At 39.5% G+C, this 21,548-nt stretch overlaps 1 protein-coding gene across 2 annotated transcripts; it reads right to left on the bottom strand.

Moving 5' to 3' along the window:
• Positions 1-1,076: 1,076 nt before the first annotated feature.
• On the bottom strand, positions 1,077-20,952 carry MCCC1 (methylcrotonyl-CoA carboxylase subunit 1). Of its 2 annotated transcripts, XR_010622933.1 has the most exons (22): positions 20,894-20,952; positions 19,901-19,947; positions 19,242-19,381; positions 18,783-18,878; positions 18,498-18,619; positions 17,546-17,693; positions 16,602-16,723; positions 16,003-16,114; positions 15,570-15,651; positions 15,363-15,490; positions 14,303-14,486; positions 13,845-13,954; positions 12,424-12,640; positions 11,294-11,380; positions 10,605-10,654; positions 9,605-9,742; positions 8,598-8,705; positions 7,324-7,395; positions 5,746-5,877; positions 3,053-3,134; positions 1,967-2,004; positions 1,077-1,244 (listed from the first exon to the last, which is right to left on the bottom strand). XR_010622933.1 is itself a non-coding variant. In XM_065748512.1 (19 exons), exons 1-19 carry the CDS (start codon positions 20,950-20,952, stop codon positions 5,758-5,760), a joined length of 2,142 nt encoding a protein of 713 aa, XP_065604584.1. In that variant the 3' UTR covers positions 3,962-5,757. The 2 variants fall into 2 exon arrangements, 1 of the variants encoding a protein (XP_065604584.1); XM_065748512.1 differs by lacking the exons at positions 1,077-1,244; positions 1,967-2,004; positions 3,053-3,134 and having other exon boundaries at positions 3,962-5,877.
• Between the last annotated feature and the right edge of the window lie 596 nt (positions 20,953-21,548).

Here is a 21,548-nt window from a genome sequence, read left to right as displayed (position 1 = left end):
TGTAACAAGAATCTGAGAGAACCTGTGATACTGGTGGGTTCCTTAGGACAGACAGGATTTTTAACTGCCTTATTTTTCTTGAGCATCTCTTACTCTTGCTGGCCTTCACTGTAGCAGGATCTTTTGGTGCCTAGCTGTGTTTTTGTTTTTCTTTAGGAGGATGACACACTGACGATTAAGAGGAAAGGCAGATGCTTTGTAAAGCAAGAGGAGTATCTGTATGTATTCAGAGTATGTTGTCTAAACTGGGGCTGTTACATGCCATACTTTTGTACACCTTCATCCAACATGGCACAGGAAGTTAGGCCAGGGATAAACAACTCTGCTGCCTGTAATCATGACACAAGCATTCAGTGATACAGACTAAGGGCAAATATTATTGATTGTGTAATCTGCAGGCAGCACAACCTTAGTGACCACAACTAACACAGCAACTTGTCTAATCTGTGGGGAGGTAAGGCTGACTCTTTATTTTGTAGAGATTCAATGTTTTATCTCCTATGAAATCCAGAGAAAATTGTTTTTTTCTTTTTTAAATCTCATTGTGCATGGATAGTGCTTATTTCTGAATATAACAGTGTGTTCTGTTTTACACTGACTGCCGTGAACCCTCTTCTTGAGCAGACAGAGAAGTAAGTCTCATGTTAAGTCAAAGCAGAACCATTTAGCGTAATCCCTTTGCTGAGAACTTCCACTTACAGCACTTTCTAAAGAATAAGCCCAAAGGTTCATGGAGGATAACAAAGCACTGGAACAGCTTGGCCTAGAAATGTCTTTCTGACCCCTCCCCCCTGCCCAGTGTCTTTTTCTCAGCTACTTTATGCTCTAGAAAGCGAAACCACCAATTCTTACATTGGTGGAATAGCCTTCAAGTACTTATGACTATGGTGCTTTCCTTGCACTGACCCTGCATTTAACTAAGAGAACAAAGTCCCACAGACTTGTTGCACAAGGAGTTTCAATGCTATTCCAAAGAATATCCAAAGGTACTGACCCAGCAGACTGTCTCACTGTTCAACAGATGCAGTTGGAATGGACATACCAGCCCACATATATATATACACGCACACAGATTAATTAAAAAAAAAAAGAAAAAGAAAAAACCCAAAAACCTGAGAAAAAGTCTGAATCCTCCAGTGGGTGTCTCAGCAATTTAACCTGGAAACTGGCACAGAGCTAATGTCTGAAGATTGCTGGTAATAGGTCACAGGGAAGGGTGTTCACCTTCTGTGAAGTTTTTCATCCTGCATTATGTAAGAGGTTAACAAGTTATTACACACAGTCCGAGGCACTGTTAGGAGCTGTGTTCCACATGACTGTCTCTGGAAGGAAGCAGGACAGGTTTAGTGGCAAAGGAAGAAAAGTCAGGTTAGTGAGCCTAGGACTTAAGACTGTCTGAACATTTCTCACAAATGCTGCATCAGCTACAGCTTTACAGCACAGCTATCAGGCAACAGATTTAAAGACTCATGGATTTTGTGCAACTCCATAGTAGTACTGAGACACAATGCCTTGATTTTAGAATATGTAACTAATAAATCTAATGGGAGAGCAGTAAGAGATAGAGACATTTTCTTGTTTCAGAAACAAGATATGATCTCTGTAAACAGAATGAGCTGAAGTTTTTCAAGTTACAGAGCAGATAGTGCCATGATAGCTACGATTTTAATGACTAAAACCTCTACCTTTCAACTGGCAATAGCCTGCCATCTGTGCTACAAATGGGGGATTTTGAGACGAGAAGAATAAGACATTATTGGTTTCCCTGTCATGGGGATTTTCTGTAGGTACGACCTTTAATTGTGCACCTTAATTAAAAAAAATCATTCTAATACAGGGCACACATTGTGCTCTTCATATAAGAAATAATTAAAGTTTATATATGGGAGGCTGAGTCTTTTGCCTTTAAGTAAGCCATCTGCAAGAGTAACAGACACACAAAGCAAGTGAAGAAGATGGCTCTTACCTCCTGTCACACACATTTAGCCTTCTCCACTCTTCACCCTGTCACAATAGCACACTGGTTTTGGGGAACGTGTCTATACAATCCAACCAAAACTAATTTTCCAGTGTCTGAGTAGCAAACTGTGACCCACATTCCTGTTACTAGCTACCAACCTCAGTGCAGCAGTGCAAACTTCAAGGAAAACATACACTGACACATCCGTATATAAAGGTTCAACTTCTAAATGGTTCTTTTTCTAGTTCACGTTATATCTCATCTTACTTTTCTGTTGTCTGAGCCATGTCTTAGGCTCCTGGGGGGCTTAGCACAAGGCACCAAACACGCGTGCGGTCTCCAGCTGCAGCTATAGTCTCTTTCCTTTTCAAGAGCATAAGAGAGGTGCAGCTCTCAGCTGCAGCCTTTTTTCCACCAGACTATAAACATTAACATCTCCCACTTTCCCAACTTTTTAAAACAGAGTAGCTGCCATTCAGAGAGCAATTATCATTTCAAGGACAACTTTTTGGCACCAGAACTGCTTATATGGAGAACAGATTAAAACTGAAACGCAGCTACCACTGTCATTTCAAAAGCTCAGTAGGACACTAGACATGTGTTTTACTTATTGCTTCTGTAATAAAAAAAAATAGGGGGTATTCAGCCAGAACATCCATGCTAATTTTACAGTGGATTCATTGTATAATCAACAGTTTTTAAGCTAACATTAAACATCTCATAGGAGATACTGCGTTGCTTTTAGAACCCAAGCTTTTTTCATTAAATATAATCAGGCCACATAATAAATGTTTGTTTTGTGGTGTGTTTTTGTTTGTTTGGTTTTTTTGCATTATGGCTTTGTGCTAACGTTGTGTTAATGAATTTCTACAATATTGGGTTTGTTTGTTTGAAAGGGCAGTGACACATACCATGATTAATTCAACTTCCTCCATTTTTCCAGGACAACACTCAGTGTCATTACTTTCCAAACAGAATTCTGATACAGGAGGCTCTTCCTTGTACCATAAATCATTAAGTGATATTTACTTGTGAATCCTTCACATGTAAAAATCTGTCATATAACTACACAGGTATCTACTGAAAACATACCTTGTGTAATAGCTCTGTGTTCAGGCTTTATCCCATGGCCACTGACCATTCCAGTAAATGCAGGACATTCAGCACTGTTGAGCTTTTTACAAACAGAACAGATAGAATACAGTCAATAATTCCTGCTCTGACAGAAGTGAATATACCTGTGATAAGCATTAGTTGATATGCCCTTTAAAAGGGGAATAAGTTGTTTCCATAAAAGAATACACTGCTGAGATCAACTTTCTTCCTTCTTGCTGAGTGTGAAAGGTCCTGCCAAACACTTGAGTTTTCATTTTCTAGTCATCTTGAAAACAGAACCTAAGGTTTTCTGGTCACTAGAAGTTGAAACTACAGAACAAAGTTAATGCATGCTGGAAACTATTCTTAAAATTTACTGGCAAAAATATTTAATCTATAAAGTATATTATTACTTGCAAGGTTATAATCTTCAAGTCTAAATCGTACATAGCAACTTTACAAGCAAGTGTGGAAAATTATTTATGTCTTCATGTCCACAAATTTTACAGCATTTTAATTGCCATCATCCTCATTACATAGGAGGAAACAAAGGCAAATGTGAAACATGCACTGAGTGATTTGCCTGCAGTCAAGTTCAGTCAGTGGCTGAAATGAGAACACAGGCCTGCTCTCCTGCTTTGCTAATCTCTAATTCAGAATGAGCTGAGGCCCCACAGTACAGACCTTCACTGGCTTTAAGCTATCAGAGCAATAGCAGTTGACAGCAGCTGAGTGAGTGCAAAGCCAACTGAGAGATCCGTGCTGGTGCCAATGACAGCTTAGGAAGGCTGTAGTTTTGGTGTGGTTAACACTCACATTACCAAGCAGGAGGTCACATGCTTGACCAAGAAGCTTGCTGACCAGTAAGAATAAATTTCTTCCCGTTTCAACCACATAGCTGTTCAGTTACAGCTATGTTGCTATCACGGCTCTTATTAATTCACATTTATGACAAAAGAAAATGTTTCAGATTTCACATTTGTAATGAATACTTTGTAACTTAAAATTCTAGATTGCGGGAACAGCCTCTTCATAATTCTCTAAGATAATTAGATCACATTGCAGCAGTTATTTCAGACACATGAATTCTGACAGTGACTTCTGCAAGAGATTTTCTAAAGGTGTAAATCATCAGGTATCAGATGATGCATATACAGCTGATTAAAACCCTTTTACACATAAGCATTTGTACATAAGCAATCGAAGCAAGGGCAAAATGGAGAAAAATTAAAACAAACATTACAAGTTAAGCTTAATTTTTATTTAGTGGTAAATGAAAATCACTGTGGCAATACTCTGCAAGATGATCACTGAATTTTATTTTTTTGTTAGGTTGCACTGGACTAGCAGGGATACTGAAAAGCAGTACTCGGTGCTTTTAATATACAGACCATCAAGACCCATTGCACCTGTACAATTTTTGTCTGCGTCGCAGGTAAGGATGCCAGGAACAGGATCACAGCAGAAAATTCCCCCAAGACATTGTATATTGACTACAAAATAGGACTTCAAACCAGCACAAGGATCCATTTCCACAGATGTAACTGCAGGTTTGGGATCACTGCAGCATTTTATTTGTTCCTTTGTGCGGCACCAACTGTACTATCATCTAAAATCAATGTATCAAAAGTCCAACACAATTTGACCTTAACCAAAATATGAGAAGACTTTGTAAGTCTGTCACAATTAAAACAGTTTCTTCTTTCCTTGTTCCCTTATCTTTGAGCTGTTCTTTAAACAAAATAAATATTTGGTGAATTATTTGCACGCTGTCTGTGAAACGTTTCCTTTACATATTAAAAAAGCCTACAGATCTTCCCTTCTACAACACAACAGATGCAAAAAAGTATATTTTTCTTAGTCATATTTCATGTTGTTATGAAGACCTCAGTACTTCACTCCAGCTAATAAATCACACTTTGGAACATAAACAATATGAGAAAAGGAATGAGGATTTTTGAAGTCAATATTTTATTTTGGCACACTTTCCAAGTGTTAAATAAGCTTATCACCTCTCAGTGCTACTACTTCATATTTAAAGATCAAATGCTATTTTTGGAAAACAGTCACATTCCAATTTGATTAGTGTAGCAAATCCTACTATGTATTCTTAAAATGTTTTTCATCTGATATCTCCAAGTATATTAGAATAATTTTTGAAATGCAAACTACCACTATTTCTTGAGGTAAACGGGAAAACAGAAGCACCTAAAAAGACAGAGGGATCCTGGGCTATGAACAGTCCCGAATTCCCTACTGAGGCAAAAAGATAAGGCCACAAACAGGAATTCTGCATGAGAAATTAATTTATGAAATTATCACGACCTTTCAGATTTCCTTCATGTCAGTGCACTCACATCCCAGGGAAAAAAGGCATCTTTGAACGAAAAAGTAGGCAAAGACCCTAGCTCTCTGTGCAGTCCTTACTAACCTCTCCTTCTCTTAAGAGAACCCTGTCTTCTCCCAGTCTGATGTCTTTCCACAGGCAAACACAGAAACTGAACCACCACCACGTAGGTCTGCAAGTTACATACACAATCACAGCATAGTGATGCCCAGTCAGTATCACTGGCAGCCAGCGCTGCGTGCGGAGGAAACCAATTCCACAATCCATTATACAAAACACTCTGATAAAAAGGCAAAGAAACCTCCTGACAGAATATCAGCAAAGTAGAAAAAATAAAATGCACCTTCCTTGAGTTTTATTTTGATTCAGCAGGTTCATCCATGAATTCCACTAGTGGAGCATGTCTGTTGGCCTGGGCACCTTCTTGGAAATTCACCTTTTTTATCACTCCTGCCTTTGGAGCCCTTATGGTATGCTGCATAGGAACAGATCAACAGTGAATCAGCAGAAGGGATGGTTGTTTTTCCCCCTCTCTCCAGCAAATACTAATATTACTCTTTGGTGCAATTTAGAACAACACACTTATTTCCTCCAACACTTTATATTCATTTTAAGCTTTATTTTAAAATGTTACCCTAGCCCTATTTCAAGTTTTATTTCCTCGTCAATATTAATTTTGGTAAGTACACTAGGGACAGAAACGCTATAATAACGTATTCTGCAGTATGAACAGCTGAAAGTTACTTTGCTTCAAAGTATTTTTTCTGTTACATTAGACAGCAGGCAGAAATAATACAGCTTTAGTCTACAATATTAATCACATAACAGATTTGTTCCAGTAAGAGGAATCTGCAGATTTACTACAGACAAGTTTGTCTGCTTGCCAAGAGAGGTATTTACTGGAAAGATTTTAGGCAAAATCCAGATGAAATATGAACACAATTAGTAGTAACAGTGAAGGAATAGTATGTTTCATCCTGATCCTCACATTGGTCTACTTGTAAGTTTTCTTTTCAAGCTCTGATTCTTAGTAGTTTTCTAAACAGGATGAGCCTAATATCAAAACATTATCAGATGTTAAATCCTCACATTAAGCAAGGATTCATTTAAATAATGTGTTTGCAATTCTACACTCTGCGAAGTGAACAGCCCAGCTAGTGGTCTGAGATAGCAGCTGCAGGGACACAAACATTTGGCATTCAACTGTAAATGGGTTATTGTCTCAGTGTGCAGAGATACCGCATTCCATATAATTCTAGTGTAATTTCTAAAAGGTGCTGTAAGGAAAAAGTGAGTTTTCTTACCAATATTAATTCTGCTACCACAAACTAAAGCATAAAATAAACTAATAAGCCCAAACCCAAACAGTTCAGGCTACAAGAACCATAGTGCAAGCAATTTGAGCCATGACCAAGCAATGCGACCACATATAATGGCCATGTGAACAATTAAAATAACTTTTTCAGTGTGGTGTTGGTAAAGGTTTTGTGTAAATAATAATAAAATTGCCCAACAAAACATGTGTCCTGGGCACATTTGCAGTCACCAGCAGCTGAATTTCTGCACAAAGAGCTACAGGCATTGGAATCACGGAGAGCAAGAAATATTCCTAGACAGGTCTGTACTAGAAAAATGAAAGGATCATTGCTTTTCAGGGAGAGAAGAACTGACAAGGGAACCAGATGAACGTTAACACATCTGCAGAGTGCCAGGGATTACTTCATCATCACTTGTTAATAATAACAAATGTAATCCCCTAAAAGCTCAATAACACAATGCTTGTTTTACAGCATATAAATCAATAACAACATCTGCAAGCAACAATCTGCACCACTCTTCATTAATGCAATCAAAACTGATTCAAGCGTGACCATATTTTTATTTTCTCAGCAACTAGAACTTTTTATATAAAGTTACTCACCTCCATTTTCATAGCTATCATAACCACTAGAGGGTCTCCCAATTCAACCTTATCCCCTGCTTTCACAAACACCTACAATTCAAATGGGGGGGGAAAAAGGTCATGCATGTTTGTGCCATTAAAATACATGAGTCAGATCTTGGCTAGGACAATCCACTGAGCTGTGGATTTACAAAACAGCCTCATAATATCTTTATCATTGTCAAATTGGGTATTTGAGTTCCTTATACAATACTCAAGGGGAGACAAAGGTTTTAAAAAGAGGTTCAATAACAGTCAACAGGTTGACCAGGAAGCCATTTACGTATCATAGAGGAAACACTTGAAGAGAAAACATATTCTACCCCATCTGGGTTTTAAAAGCTTCTATTTTGATACCAAAGTCCAGAATCTCTTCCTGAAGCAAGCCACTAAGTTTCTTTTAAAAACAAAATCCGGACTGATTTTTGGCAGCCACCAATTCTTCTGCAGCCCTGATTCAGAACACTTCAGGTAGCACTCACAGCACCAAGCCTGGTGGGGTTCAAGAAGAAGTGCACAATGCCAATAGACATAAGGTTTAACATTCAGGCGGTCCTGTGTGGAGCCAAGAACTGGGCTCCATAATCCTTGTGGCTCCCTCATAACCTGGAATATTCTAGGACCCTAGAGTATCACTCAGGAACATAAGAGATCCACAGTCAATGTGCTCCACCCTCTGAAATGGCCTTACAGGGTTCATTCCTCTAACTACTAAAATTAACTACCTTGAAAACTCTCATGATGAAACTTCTCCATTGCACAAAAATACACACAATTTGCTGAGCTAAAGAGAAAACCAACAGAAAAACAGAAGCAGCTAAAACCAGAGTTTAACAAAAGAGACATTACTGAAACTTCTGTTTTAGTTTTGTTCTTTTTTTTTTTTTTTTTGCAAGAATATCTCATCACATTTTTTGAAATGGGTCAAACAGCCTGTAGCACTTCAGGGAACTCTGGCTTAGAAAGCAGTAAAGGTGAAGGAAACAATATTCAAGCAGTAAGATTAATTATGTGTTCATAGCTTCCTGACCTCTTGAAAAAGCCCAGAAGTCTGAGAACACTCCTGGGCAGCTACTGGAAAGTCAATCTAAACAGGACTTTAGGAAAATTGGAAACTGGGAGGAGCCATGCAGCACTGACAGTTCTGGCCCCGATTCTTTCCTGGCAGTACAGAATCAAACACTGTAGCTGGAAGACAGAACTTTGATATAATTCTGTAGAATTCATTTTCCCACTCATATTATTATAATTACCTTTTCAACAGTGCCTGTCATGGGTGCTACGGCACCACCCTGCGCCCCCGCTGAACTCACTGCAGATAAGAACTTGGGTACAGGAAGGCCAATCTGAGCACTGCCTTCCTACAGAAAATAAAACCAACAGCAAGAGTTAACAACAACAAAATAATACCCCTAGTACACGTGCTGACATCAGGGTCAGGACAGACCCAGCTGTATGCAGAGGCAAATCAGTCAGCTGTTTCAAGTTGTGGGCTACTGGGGCCAGAGCAAAAGGACTGTTGGCACAACAACTGCTTTATAATGCTGAAGTCCTCAAGAGCTGTGTCTGCTGCTGCTGCTGAAGGACTGGAGAGGAAGGAACTATGCCTGTGAAAACGAGGCTCCACGCAGACCTTTGCCCTAAATCCACACCTTCCCTATTCACACAGCAACAGCATAGAAACTTCTAGAATATAAGTAAAGACTGTTTGCAGAATCAGGAGGTAGGCTGCTGAGACACTGCCATATTCATTGGCAAGCACTGTCAATATGGTGAGTTTTGCAGTCCAAAATAATGCCATTACTCACAGAGCGTATATAATGCCCCGTTAACATTTCAGTCTTATTTTATTAGCTGAAATTACCCTTCCTCAGATCAATGCTGATTTATTTCTTAACATTTAATTTTAAAAGTGAAACACAAAATCATCAGAGTTACAAGCGCCTTCGAAGTAACTAACAGTTTGAAGCAATTGTTACTCTTCTATGGACCACTTTCATTGTTTGGGTTCCACCCCTCCCCAAACCATCATTCACAACTCCCCTGCTTCATCTCATTTCATTTTATCTGTCTACAAGCACTTGATCTTCACACTCAGAACTAACTTTTAATTATAGCTCTAAACTCAACAAGCATCAAAACACTGGGGACAATATAAAAATTTAAATTATGATTCTAATCCACATTCTGATGCAATTTATATTGTTTATTTACATGGATAACAATTTAAACTTTTGATGATAACTAAACAGAGCTTTACCGGAGAGAAGAGATGAACAATGTTGTCCAAAATGACCAATTTGGACTTGCACACTGTTCCATTTACTGAAGACCTCAAGTAAACTGAATCACCTTCGTTGAAGATCTCTCCAGAAACCAGGAACATTTTGTCTTGAATCTGAAAGTTAAATGCTTCTATAAGGACAAAGCTTAACCCTCCACGAACACTAGAATAATAAAGCAGAAGTCAGTATTTCTAGTATACAGTCATAATCTGTGATTCTTCATAAATTCTGGATTTTTTTTTGTCATTTTCATAAATCCGATACATATTCTGTATTTTTCAGTTAATAGAATCTATTATGTATCCAGAGCAGTCAGCTCAGATTAACTGATACACTCTTGCCAGGACAATTTTTATCACTCAGTAGAATTATCAAGGTGTGCAGAAATAAATAAATTAATACATTAAGACTATTCTGTTTAGTGATGTGACAGCACCACAGCTTCAGAATGTAGAAGATAAGAACATGAATGCAAGCATGCTATGTTACACCTGTAGCACTCCCAAGGCACCATCCTCTTCATGATCAGCTCACAAGGCACACAGCTCTGCTTCTCCACCATAATCCACCTGCTCTCTATTTCCACATCAATCCCCATTCTTCCTTCCTTCTCAGCAGTCTACATTCTCCCCAGCTGCACTTCACCTCCCCCAGATGAACATTCCTTCCAGCCTCATTAGATTTTGCTGACATTACTTATGTGGGTATGCTTGAATTATAAAAGCTCTCCTACATTACATATATAATCAATGCACTTAAAATACTTTGAGAACTGTTAGAGGGATGAGTTATCTCAGTAGTCCTATTCCCCTCCCCTCTACTCCCCCCCAATAAAAAATAAAAGTTACCTGACATGTGGCTATGCATAACCACTTAAGAAACAAGTTTATGTATCCAGAATGATACAAACAGAAGACTAAGATAAACTGATTCTTCATTTATTTAATGAAATATCTGAAAAAAGTGTACTTGTACCTGCATGTTGTATGACCCTTCTCGATTGTAAGTTACAGCCACATCCACAACTGTTCAATAAAACAAAACACATGTGTAAGTAGATTTAATAATAAGATCTAGAGAATAATAACATATAAACAATATTTAGCCTATCTTTTTTGACAAAAAGTGACCAATCAAGACTCAAAAAAGAACAAGTATTTTCAGATTAGCTTAGCAGACACTGAAGATTTCACACTGAATGCTAGGCAAGCTGCCTTCTAAAACTGAACATCTTAAGTCATGCTCTGTGAATCAGTATTTTAAGTTACCTGGACCGAACACAGATTTTTTTTATGGGAAACGACTGCTGAGTGCTATCACACCAACGTGAGGTCAAACAACAGCCAAAAGCACTCAGCAATTCCAAAATCTCAATCTCATTCATTTAAATGACAAACATTACTACTCTCATTTGAATTCGCTTGATATCTTTTCCAGATCTAAGAGCGTGGATTTAATTTGAATTTGCTTTATATCTCTTCCAGATCTAAGAGCATGGATTTAATAATTAAACCTGCAGCCTTGTGAACTACTAAGTTTCAATTGCTTAGAACTCATTCTACTGCTACTTGCTATTTCTTAACCTGAATTTTCAAGTACCAGTTGAAATAGCTGATGGATCAAGTTAGCTCCTCTTCTTTCACACATGCTTTTTATCCACTTACTGTTTTCTCCATCCAGTAGAGACAGTTTTCTAGTATATAATATATTTATTCTTCTACCCGTGCTGGATGCGAACGGTGAGAATTTATCTAGAATATAAAATATACAGACACGTTATTTTTGTTATAGTTAGGCAAAACACACAACATTTAGAACATAAACTGTTAAAAAAATAAAAATCACTGTCCTAGTATCACTACCATTAAACTTACATATTTATACTGCACATAGAAGGTTGGAGACAATCCCAAACTCAAACTTCAAGAAGGAATAACTGAGGCTGTGTAACCTACAGAAAACAAGACGCTAACAACAGCACTTGCTAAGAGGAAGAATATTGACTGTTCTGCATGAACACATCCTTGAATAGGACAAGAAAGTATGAGAATTCTATGGCAACATGGCACATTTGGATTAACCTTTGGCAGAAGGTTTTAACTATAAGAGTTTGAACTCATGGTACAGGATTGCCTGGACAGTTTGAGGAATTTTCTGTTACTTGGTGTTTTTGAGAATGTATCAGATACACCACTCTTAATATTGCCTGATAAGTTCCTCCTCTCTTAAAGCAAGAATCCTAACCTTCCATGCTTCCAGGATATTCCAAGTGGGGAAGGAAAATAAATGAACGAGATTGTGGGCAGCATATGTTAGATTTACATCAACATTTTGCTGACAGTAATCACATGCCCCACTGGTACAGGCATTAAAAGCATCAGAACTCATGAACTTTCAGCTCCCAAAGTCATTCATTCCATTAAACTCTACTGCTTCTCCCACTCCCAACCAGTCAGTCCACCTCTGAAGACCTTGGATCAACTGTAGATACTCAGAGACTGTGTGCTTAAAGAGTAAAAAGGACACAGTGACACAGACTGAGAACCCCGAGGTCTTTCAGACAGGCACCATCTGGAATGCCTAGGAAAGCAGGCCATATCAGTGGTGATATATTCAGTATCTCCCTCTTAACAAAAGCCACAGTCTGCTGTGTGCGTAAGTGTCTGACAAATGCTACAACACAGAACTCTGAGCAGGCACAAAATAAGGCAAAAAGAGATTACACAAGCATGTACTCACAGCACTGTCTTATCCAGCCACACATAAAACAAAGCAAGAGAATAATGATTCTTACCACTTGACTGATGTCTATAGGCATCTGTTAACATTTTCTCTTTCAGTATGAGTCCTAGAGCTGCCTGGCACACAACTTCAAGTGGGGTTGCTTTTTTGGTTGGAAACAGTTCATCATGGTACTGAGGAATGAAATTAGTGTGCACATTTCCAGCCTCAAACTGCGGGTGTCCTGACAGGCTCAGTAAGAAATCAATATTAGTGCTTAATCCTACAATCTGCCAAAAAAAAGAAGCATATTGCCAAAGTGAAATGAAGTTATGAATGAACAAATACAGTTTTCTGCTCAACTTACACACTGAAACTTTCTTCACACAGCATCAACAAAACACAAAGTTTATGAATAAATGAATTAATTCGACTGGTATGTTTTATTACCTATGAAATCACTGCTTTAAAAAAAAAAAAGAAAAAAAGTGTAGATTACTCAAAAACAGTGCTTTTTGTCCATGGCAAAGAGAAAGAAAGCTTTCCAGAAAGAGCAAGGAGAGGTGATTTTGGGAAAAAAACAGAAATTGTTCCTTTGGATCCCACTCTGAAAATTCAAAGGAGTATCCCTAACATGAAAAGTAACATCTGTTAAAAGTGAGCAATCATAGTTTCACATATTCTTTACCTAATCTTCAAATAGCAACAAATGGAATCGGTGACTTTTTACATTTACTAGACACTATCTATTTCCTGTAGTGTAAATTAGCTAATAAATAAATGAAAACATAACTACTTAGAGAAACCAGTGAAACTTGTGACTATAATGTGCTGTCATCATCTATTGATGGAACTAGTAAGAAATCTGAGGGGAAAAAAAACAAACAAGGACTCACTTGCAGTAATCCTTACTTTAAGCTAAAACAATAGCAGGCAAGCATTTTCAGTATCTCAATCAACCTTATGCTGTTAATTTAAAAACATATGTTATTTCTGCAAAAGCAGTATCTAGTCTCATATCAACAAAACACATGTAGTTTTTGTAGGGAAAAAAAAAAAGGATCCGCTCTTAAAAATAATTACTTGCATTAAAAATCTTATTTGTTTACCACAAGTATATTCTAAAATCTAACTGCTTTTATAAATCAGATTTACAAGCAAACATCGATAAATTCTGCCAGTAAATTCCTTTTACTCTGGGACTAGGACCAAAAGATCTATTCTACAGGGTCCCAGCTGCACGATCCAGCTAAAGGCATCACCTACTCAAGAACCTGCATGTATTACTGGCCTGCATGCTCATTATTTGTTCCCTCAATGAAAACAGTTCACAAATTAGGAAAGCATGCAGTTGCTTCAAACAAATAACAAACGTGACATGGTAGTGACAATCAGGCTTGCTCTAAGAAACCATTCTTGCTTTACTGCAGCATTTTATCTGTAGTTAGCTCGAGGTGTTCAAGATGGAAATCACAGTGGGTTCCTCTTACTTACGTTATATTGTTGCAAGCTGTATCGCAGCTTTCTCAGTGCTGCCCCACGATCCTCAGCCCACACAACTAACTTTGCAATCATTGGATCATAATGAACAGAAACCTCATCACCTAAAATGAAGAAGTTTTGAGTGTTACAGAACAAGTACTTTCCTAAAGCATAACACATGTTTACCAAGCTCTGACACAAGTAGTGGCCACGTTTCTGTATGCTCTTAAAGAACGTTTATCTTTAACCACGTGATTTGGCTTTTCAGTTCCAAGGAAAATCTCAGCGTGGAGCTTTTGCAGAGGTGACATTACAAAAATTCCTTTTTTTTTTTTGCTGCAGTCTGAAAGCAGGAATTGTAAATTATAAGAATATAACGTGGTCCAAGAGACAATAACTCAAATAGAGATGAATAAAGAAATTAATAGAATATCAAATATCTCCCATTTCACCACTGCCTTCAGCTGTACCTTGTCTGACCCCAGTTTCTATGCGGGTGTCCCTGTCAGGCAGCGGGGTGGATAAGTGCACCAAGGGCCCAGCCCCTGGCAGGAAGTTATTGGTAGGGTCCTCAGCATATATTCTAGCTTCAAACGCATGGCCTCGCAGCAGAATCTCTTCCTGCATTAGTGGAATCCTCTGTCCTGCAGCAACCTGAAAAAGTTTTTCTTCTTTAATGCAGGATCAATACTCTGTCAAGGCATGAAAGGTCAAATCTCCCTCCTCCAAACACAAACAACTAGAAGGAGTGTTAATACCAGTTCTTACTAACAGTTCTGAGCAGTATTTTATCTTTAGCTGTTCGGGGTTTTCTATACTCTGCCTTCTGCCACCAAACCAAAGCTTCAGAGGGGACAGCAAGATACCACCTCCATGCTCAGCTTCCACTCCTAGATCTGCAATCCCAAAGCTCCTCCTTTTTGCAGCAGCATTTGGCATTTTGGTTTAATTTCTGCTTGTCTTAAATACTTCATCACCTTATCTACTTAAGCTCAACATATGCTGCTGTCCTGACTTTTGGATATACCTGAATAGGATTAGTTCCTAATTTCCAGTTCCCTAAAGGCCCAAAATTTCCTATCCAAACGTGAGTAAACTCCCTGCACATGGATATGCAGGAAATAGTGTTTTCAGTCCACTCAACTACACATTTTAGAAGGACTATACTGGCAAAACACCAGATGTTTTTGTAAAGAGTTTTCCTTCTGCAGCCTGATGAGAAAATGATTTTTGGGCCAGACATACATTTAAACTGGAGTTTACAAAGTTGGTCAGGATGCCAGAAGAAAGGTCAGGACCCCACTCCTCCTACTTTCCATATTCTCTATGATTTTGTTAAATATATCAGAAAATAACTTTTCCGCAACTGGATAAAGAAGAGATGCTCCCCTGGAGCAAAGAAAACTCTATCCAATTAGCTGAATACGAGACAAGCATCCGAAGATATAAGCGGTCTCCCATGGGCACTATCAAAGAGCACTATTCACCAGGCAAAAAGGGGCTCTGCATGCAAAATCAATCATCACTTACTCTAAGCTGCCATTCTACCAAGTCTGTCCCAGTGATCATCTCTGTAACAGGGTGCTCCACCTGCAGCCTGGTGTTCATCTCCATGAAGTAAAAATTATGCTGGGAGTCCATAATAAACTCCACTGTTCCTGAAGTATTTAAGAAAAGGACATTTTACAAGACTTGCTCAGGATGGACACCTAAGACAATCAATCTATTTAAGCTTACCTGCTCCCACATAATTCACTGCCTTAGCTGCTTTCACAGCAGCTTCTCCAAGCCTCTTCCGAACCTCAGGATTAATTCCTGGCTGTAAATAATCACAAAATATGTAATCTTATAAATTTCAGTGATATTAAACTCCTATGCATGAACATTCAGAAACCTCAGCATAATCCTTAGATTTCACTTAAAGCACTGACAAGTAATTTTGCCTTGAAATCATTTCCCTAAATTAAATCATTTTTTCAGTTAGAACATTTTCTACAGCAAAATTAAAACAGTTACTTAGAATTATAAATAAATTTCTACCTAATAAATAAACCAGATGGGATTAGCAATGGCTTATAAAATAAAAAATGGAAAAATTTTAAAAAAGACAAATATAAGAGAAATATACAGAAAAATGAGAAAAATACAAAAGGAAAAATATTCTGCTCACCCCCGGTGCTTCTTCAATGATTTTCTGATGTCGCCTTTGCACACTGCAGTCTCTTTCAAACAAATACACTGCATTGCCGTGCTGGTCACCAAACACCTGGACTTCAACATGCCTGTTTCATAATTATAATAAACATCACAGTGCATTACACTGAAGCACCAATCCTGCCACTGACTTCAACAGTCCTGATTCAAGAACCTTGTCTACTTCAACACGGTTGGAAGCGTTTGAGAGAGAGGAGGCAGGATTTTGTTCTATGGACAAAATTAACAGACAGTTGTCACCATCCTGACAGTCCTCCAATGCTGGCAAATTCCCCAAGAATCTAATGAGGTTTTCTCACGGCCAGTGGACAGCACAAGCAAGGCACCACTTTGTTTCTTATGAACTTTACAGCAGTGATTCAAGAAAGAAGATGTGAAGTATAAGATTGTTAAAAGACCTCTGTCAAAAGCTTGTAATAAATAAAAATAAGCTTAGTTTCACAGCTAGATGGTCTTCACTAAGCTGAAGACCATCACTCCTATTATTAAACACCTATGTTTGTTTAACAGTAAAATAAACATTATCCTGTTTATGTTAAAACATCTATTTCTCACCTTGGATTATCTACAAATTTTTCAATCAGCATTGCATCATCATTGAAAGACTTCTTGGCTTCCCTCCTTGCTGATTCTAGTTGGTCCAGAAACTCCTTTTCTGAATGAGCAATCCTCATGCCCTTAGTATACAAAAAATAAAACATTAAAATGCCATCTCTAGATGGCTAAGAACACAGTACAAATCCTTGACGCACACCAGCAGGGTCAGAACTAAACAGCAACTTCACAATAATGCCTAAAGATGCATACCAATATATATACCAAAATATAGGACAGAATCCATGGAATCCTACTGAAAGCACTGTTGAGAGGGCAGTATTATAGACACAATCACTCCATTGATAGAGATGAGTGCCAAATACAGTTTGATTCTTAAATATCACAGGAGCGTTTCAATACTGGCAAAGAAAAATTGGAAACTGATTTTATTAGTTATTTTGGAACTAACTCGAATTCTCTGTCATTGCATTTTTATAGAAAAGTTTTTGGAGTAAAATTCAGATTTAGGCTGGGAATTCACCATACGTTAAAGAGTGCCTAGATACAAAAACTGTAAATGGTATCTCTAACCATTTTTTAACCAAGTAAGTTAAGGAAGTAACTAAGTAACAACCTCATGTCTCCTGCTTTCATGCAGATAAACCTATACAGCAGTCTTCCTGCTCACATCATTTTCTGGAAATCCATTAAAACAAATAAAAATAAAAGTGTTCCACTTTACACTCTCTACTTATTTTTTTGCCTGATTCAGCAGTGAGTGGCAGTCAGGTTTCAAGGTTTAACTGTGTTGTACTGGACATTACTGATGCAATCTAACCAGAAATAGCTTTCTGGTTTGTCCTCATACCTTTCTTTTACAACAATTAACTACTAGAAACTGACGCAAGACAACACTGTATGTCACATAACTGTGACAAACAGATCTGCGTTAGCTTCTTTACCTTTCCTCCGCCGCCGCGAACAGCTTTAATCATTACTGGATATCCTATTCTCATGGCATGCTCTTTCAGACACTGGTCTGATTGATCTTCTCCATGATAACCTTCAACAACAGGAACGCCAGCAGCAGACATTATAGCTTTGGAAGTGCTTTGACAGAACAGTTTTGTGTTTAGAACAACAGTAACACTTCTCTCCTAAGTTCCAAACCTGTATATGTTACCCACAAAAACACTTCCACCGATCTCAATGGAACTACTTACATAAAAGAGTTACACCAAATATTACAAATAAGTGATTCAAATACAGATTTTTTTCCTCCAAGACCCCCAGATAAATGCAGCAGTGAGTTTTCAGGCTTACTGTTCTTTCCTACCCTTTAGCCCACTTTATGGAGGCCAAAACCAAACATTTCCAAATCACCACACTGCACCTTGCAAAAACTATATTTAAAGTTGTACAAAGATACAGCTCTTTTCATGATACAGGATGGCATAAAACACTCAAGCATAACAATTAACTTCCAACAAGCATGCCAAACTAGCTCAATTACAGAGATAATTCACCCCCATATTAGCAAGTGGTAACAATTTAGTTCTCTGAAACTGTTACTCATTTTGTGAGTTAGCAATAACCTTATTTCCTTACCCCTGACTTATACTTCACAAGCCAAAGAAATGCTTCCAGCACAAGAATAAGGTCCTGTGCTGAATAAACCTTACCACCCCATTTTACACCAGCCACAAGAACCTCTGATGATATGGTACCAATATGAGAGAGACCCAACCTGACTGCTAAAACTGTATCTACACAACACTGCCAGGTCCCAGTCCCGGAAGATTGAACAACAACAACAACAAAAAAGAATATTAAAACTTTGGAATAAAATAATTAACAAAATTACCCTTAGCAAACTATTAATTGCATAACAAGTAACAGATCAGAAATTGATACCTCTTAATACCCATATCTCTGATAGCAGACGAAGGAGGACCTATGAAGATGATTCCCTCTTGCTTGCACAACTCTGCAAACTCCGTGTTTTCTGAGAGGAAACCATAACCTGGATGAATAGCCTAAAATAGAATAATGTTACCAAACTACTTTTGCCTTAGGTTAGCTTAGAAAACCCTGAAACGTCAATAAATTGCTAGGCAAGCAGAAGATGGAACTATCATGTGTAAACATGAAAAACCAAACAGCAGGCACATATCCAAACATACGCTGCAACCAACATACCTGTGCTGCCGAGGTCTTGGCCACCTGTATTATTTTCTCAGTAGCCAAATAACTCTGCTGTGAGGGTGCTGGACCAATGCAATATGCTTCATCTGCCTGACACAGCAAAAATAGATATTGCATAGGTTATTTATTAGACAATAAAAATCAGTATTAGCTTTGGATTTCTGAGCTCATTTTATTGTTTATCAGACTGCTGGCATGCAACAGTTTAAATCTCTTAAGCTGCAGCTTCAAGCTCTCTCTTCAGAAAGTGGTTCAACTTAGAGAAACAAATTCTGACATTACTCCCAAAATCAAAGTTAGTGTTCAATTAATTCCCAGTAGATACTCTGGAGGTGAAACACCAAACTTATCTGCACTTCCTGCAACATTGTCACTACTACCATTGTGAACAAATGTTATCCTCACGCTTCATTGTTTCCAGAATCAACCATAAATATAATTAATATACTTCACCATTGCTACGTGCATGGAATTTCTGTCTGCTTCACTATAAACTGCGACAGACTTCACTCCCATCTTCTTTGCTGTTCGCATCACTCTGCACGCAATTTCTCCTCGGTTTGCAATCAGAATCTTCCCAATGCTGTGACCTCCTGCACAGGAAGCAATTTTATAATGAAATATATCCTTGAAAACACTCCTAGAAGTAAAACAACTTACAGCGTTTATGTATTTCTTTAGTTAAACTAGCATAGTTAAAACTAACCATTAAATGGTAACACATCTCAGAACTCTAAAACGTGTCCTTCTAGGAACTTTGACATGGTCAGTTCAGATGACCCTGTGAAATTTTACTGTCCTATTTCTTATGTTGCTTAACTGTCACACCTGGCTTTGCAATCTCTGTATCACAAAGGATCTCACAGGAAAATATCATGAAAATAAGTAATTTTCATGCTGAGTTGAATATGACCGACAACATTGTTCACACATTAAAGGCGACTGCTGTTAAGTCAGGGACAGACTACTGGTTTCCAAAACTATACGAATATAGAATGTTTATTAAAAAACAAAAAGACAAAAAGTACACCTAGAACAGTCTAAAACCAATTATAAAATCACTGATGTAACACAAGCAGTCAAGGCTGGCAGCTAAAGGCAGCACAACATACCTGCTGTGGAGGCACACCTCGCCAACAGCTGTGCAGGGCTCCATGTCCTGTGCAATTACAAACAGCTGTTACAGAAGCACGCTAAGCTGCACCTGAACTACTTGAAAGCAAAGCACCAGCTCAACTCTGAGGCTGCTGATACCACTATCTAAACACGGCATAACCAAGCACAGTGCTGTAAGCTTGTACAGAGCTCATAGTTTCCTTGAATGGTCTCTCCTCGAGGCAGAGGGAGCAACAGATTTCCCTCTTGCTTTTTGAGCAGCGTCCAGATCGGAACAATGAACGTGAACTTCACGTCTTTTGGTGGGCAAACCAGGCACTAGCATTCACTACGGAGAGGGCAGGTGTTAGGACACAGGCAGCAACAGGAGACGGCTGTTTGCACAGCCAGGGGGTGCAGGAGAACGTGAATGATAACAAGGGAGTTTGGAAAATGAGAACTGAATTCTCCTAGACACGAATAACTTCAGAAGTGAGAAGTTACACCTGAGCAATGACAGAGAGCCCTGAAGGAATCGGGTTTGGAAGGCTAAGCGGCTATAAAGCCACAAGGCCGCTAGTTAACATACATGCTTTATATCGGATAAAGCCCAACAATTCAGGAGCAGAACCAGACAAAGGCATCCCGGGCACCGCAGCTCCGGGAACCCCGCACCTCTAACACAGCCACACAAACCCACTCCTCCGTCCTTAGGGCGGGCACAGAGCCGGCAGCGGAGGGGGGAACGGGTACCAAACCTTCCCCAAACGGGTACCGCACCGCCCCTAGGGCAGCTGCGCAGTAAACTCCGCGCTGGCAGCTGCCGGCGTGGGGTCGGGGCGGCTTTCCGCCTCGTCGCTCCCCACAGCAGCGCGGTGGTCCGCGCATCGCAGCCCGCCCCGTCCCCTGAGCGCAGAGCTCTCCGCCGGGCTCCTCCAGCCTTCCTCCCGCTCCCTTCCCCTCCCACCGCGGGCTCTGCCAGCGCCGGTTCCCTCCCGGGCCGCACTCACTGCCGCCGCAGCGCCCTCAGGCAGCGCCGGCCCCGCGCGGCCCCCAGCAGCAGCGCCATGATGGCGGGCGGGGGCGTGCGCGGCACGCGGCACGAGAGTGGCTGCGGCGGCAGGGCCGGGCCGGGGCTGGCGGCTGCGCCGTGCGGTGCGCGGGGACGGAGGGCGGGAATGGGACGGCCGCCTCACGCAGCCCCGCAGGGCCGGCGCGGTTAGAGCGGCTCAAGCTGAGTCCGAGTCGGCGTGGGAAAGTAGCACAGTCGCTTGAATTGGGCTGCACGAGCTTGGAGGCTTTGCAATCTCTGTATCCCTCTGGAGATGGGATGTTTAAAAGCAGATAATTAAGCAAAGCTTTGTCATTCTGTTATTATTAGCTATGTCGATTCCGTTATTTATTCTCTTCGCTCTTCAGCATAAGCTGTCCAAACCATAGATCCTATTTATCAAAGTGTTCGGCATGTTTGCTTCTCCTTTAAACACAAGATGGCAGCAGTTTATGTAGTTTGCCATTAAACGCTGAGCAGAGCTAATGATACTTTGCAGTATTTGACTCAGAGATGGAAGATTCTGCGTTTCGCAGTGAAAACAGAAGCAGCAAGCTCATTCATACTGCAGGTCTGCCCTTGGTGAAGGTACTGTCAGCATGGCTTTCAGGGTG

The sequence above is a fragment of the Cyrtonyx montezumae genome, unplaced genomic scaffold (genome assembly GCF_038088225.1).
Source record: "Cyrtonyx montezumae isolate F1298 unplaced genomic scaffold, pur_monq_1.0 scaffold_5, whole genome shotgun sequence".
Taxonomy (NCBI): Eukaryota; Metazoa; Chordata; class Aves; order Galliformes; family Odontophoridae; genus Cyrtonyx; species Cyrtonyx montezumae.
This window is presented reverse-complemented; position numbering and strand designations above follow the sequence as displayed.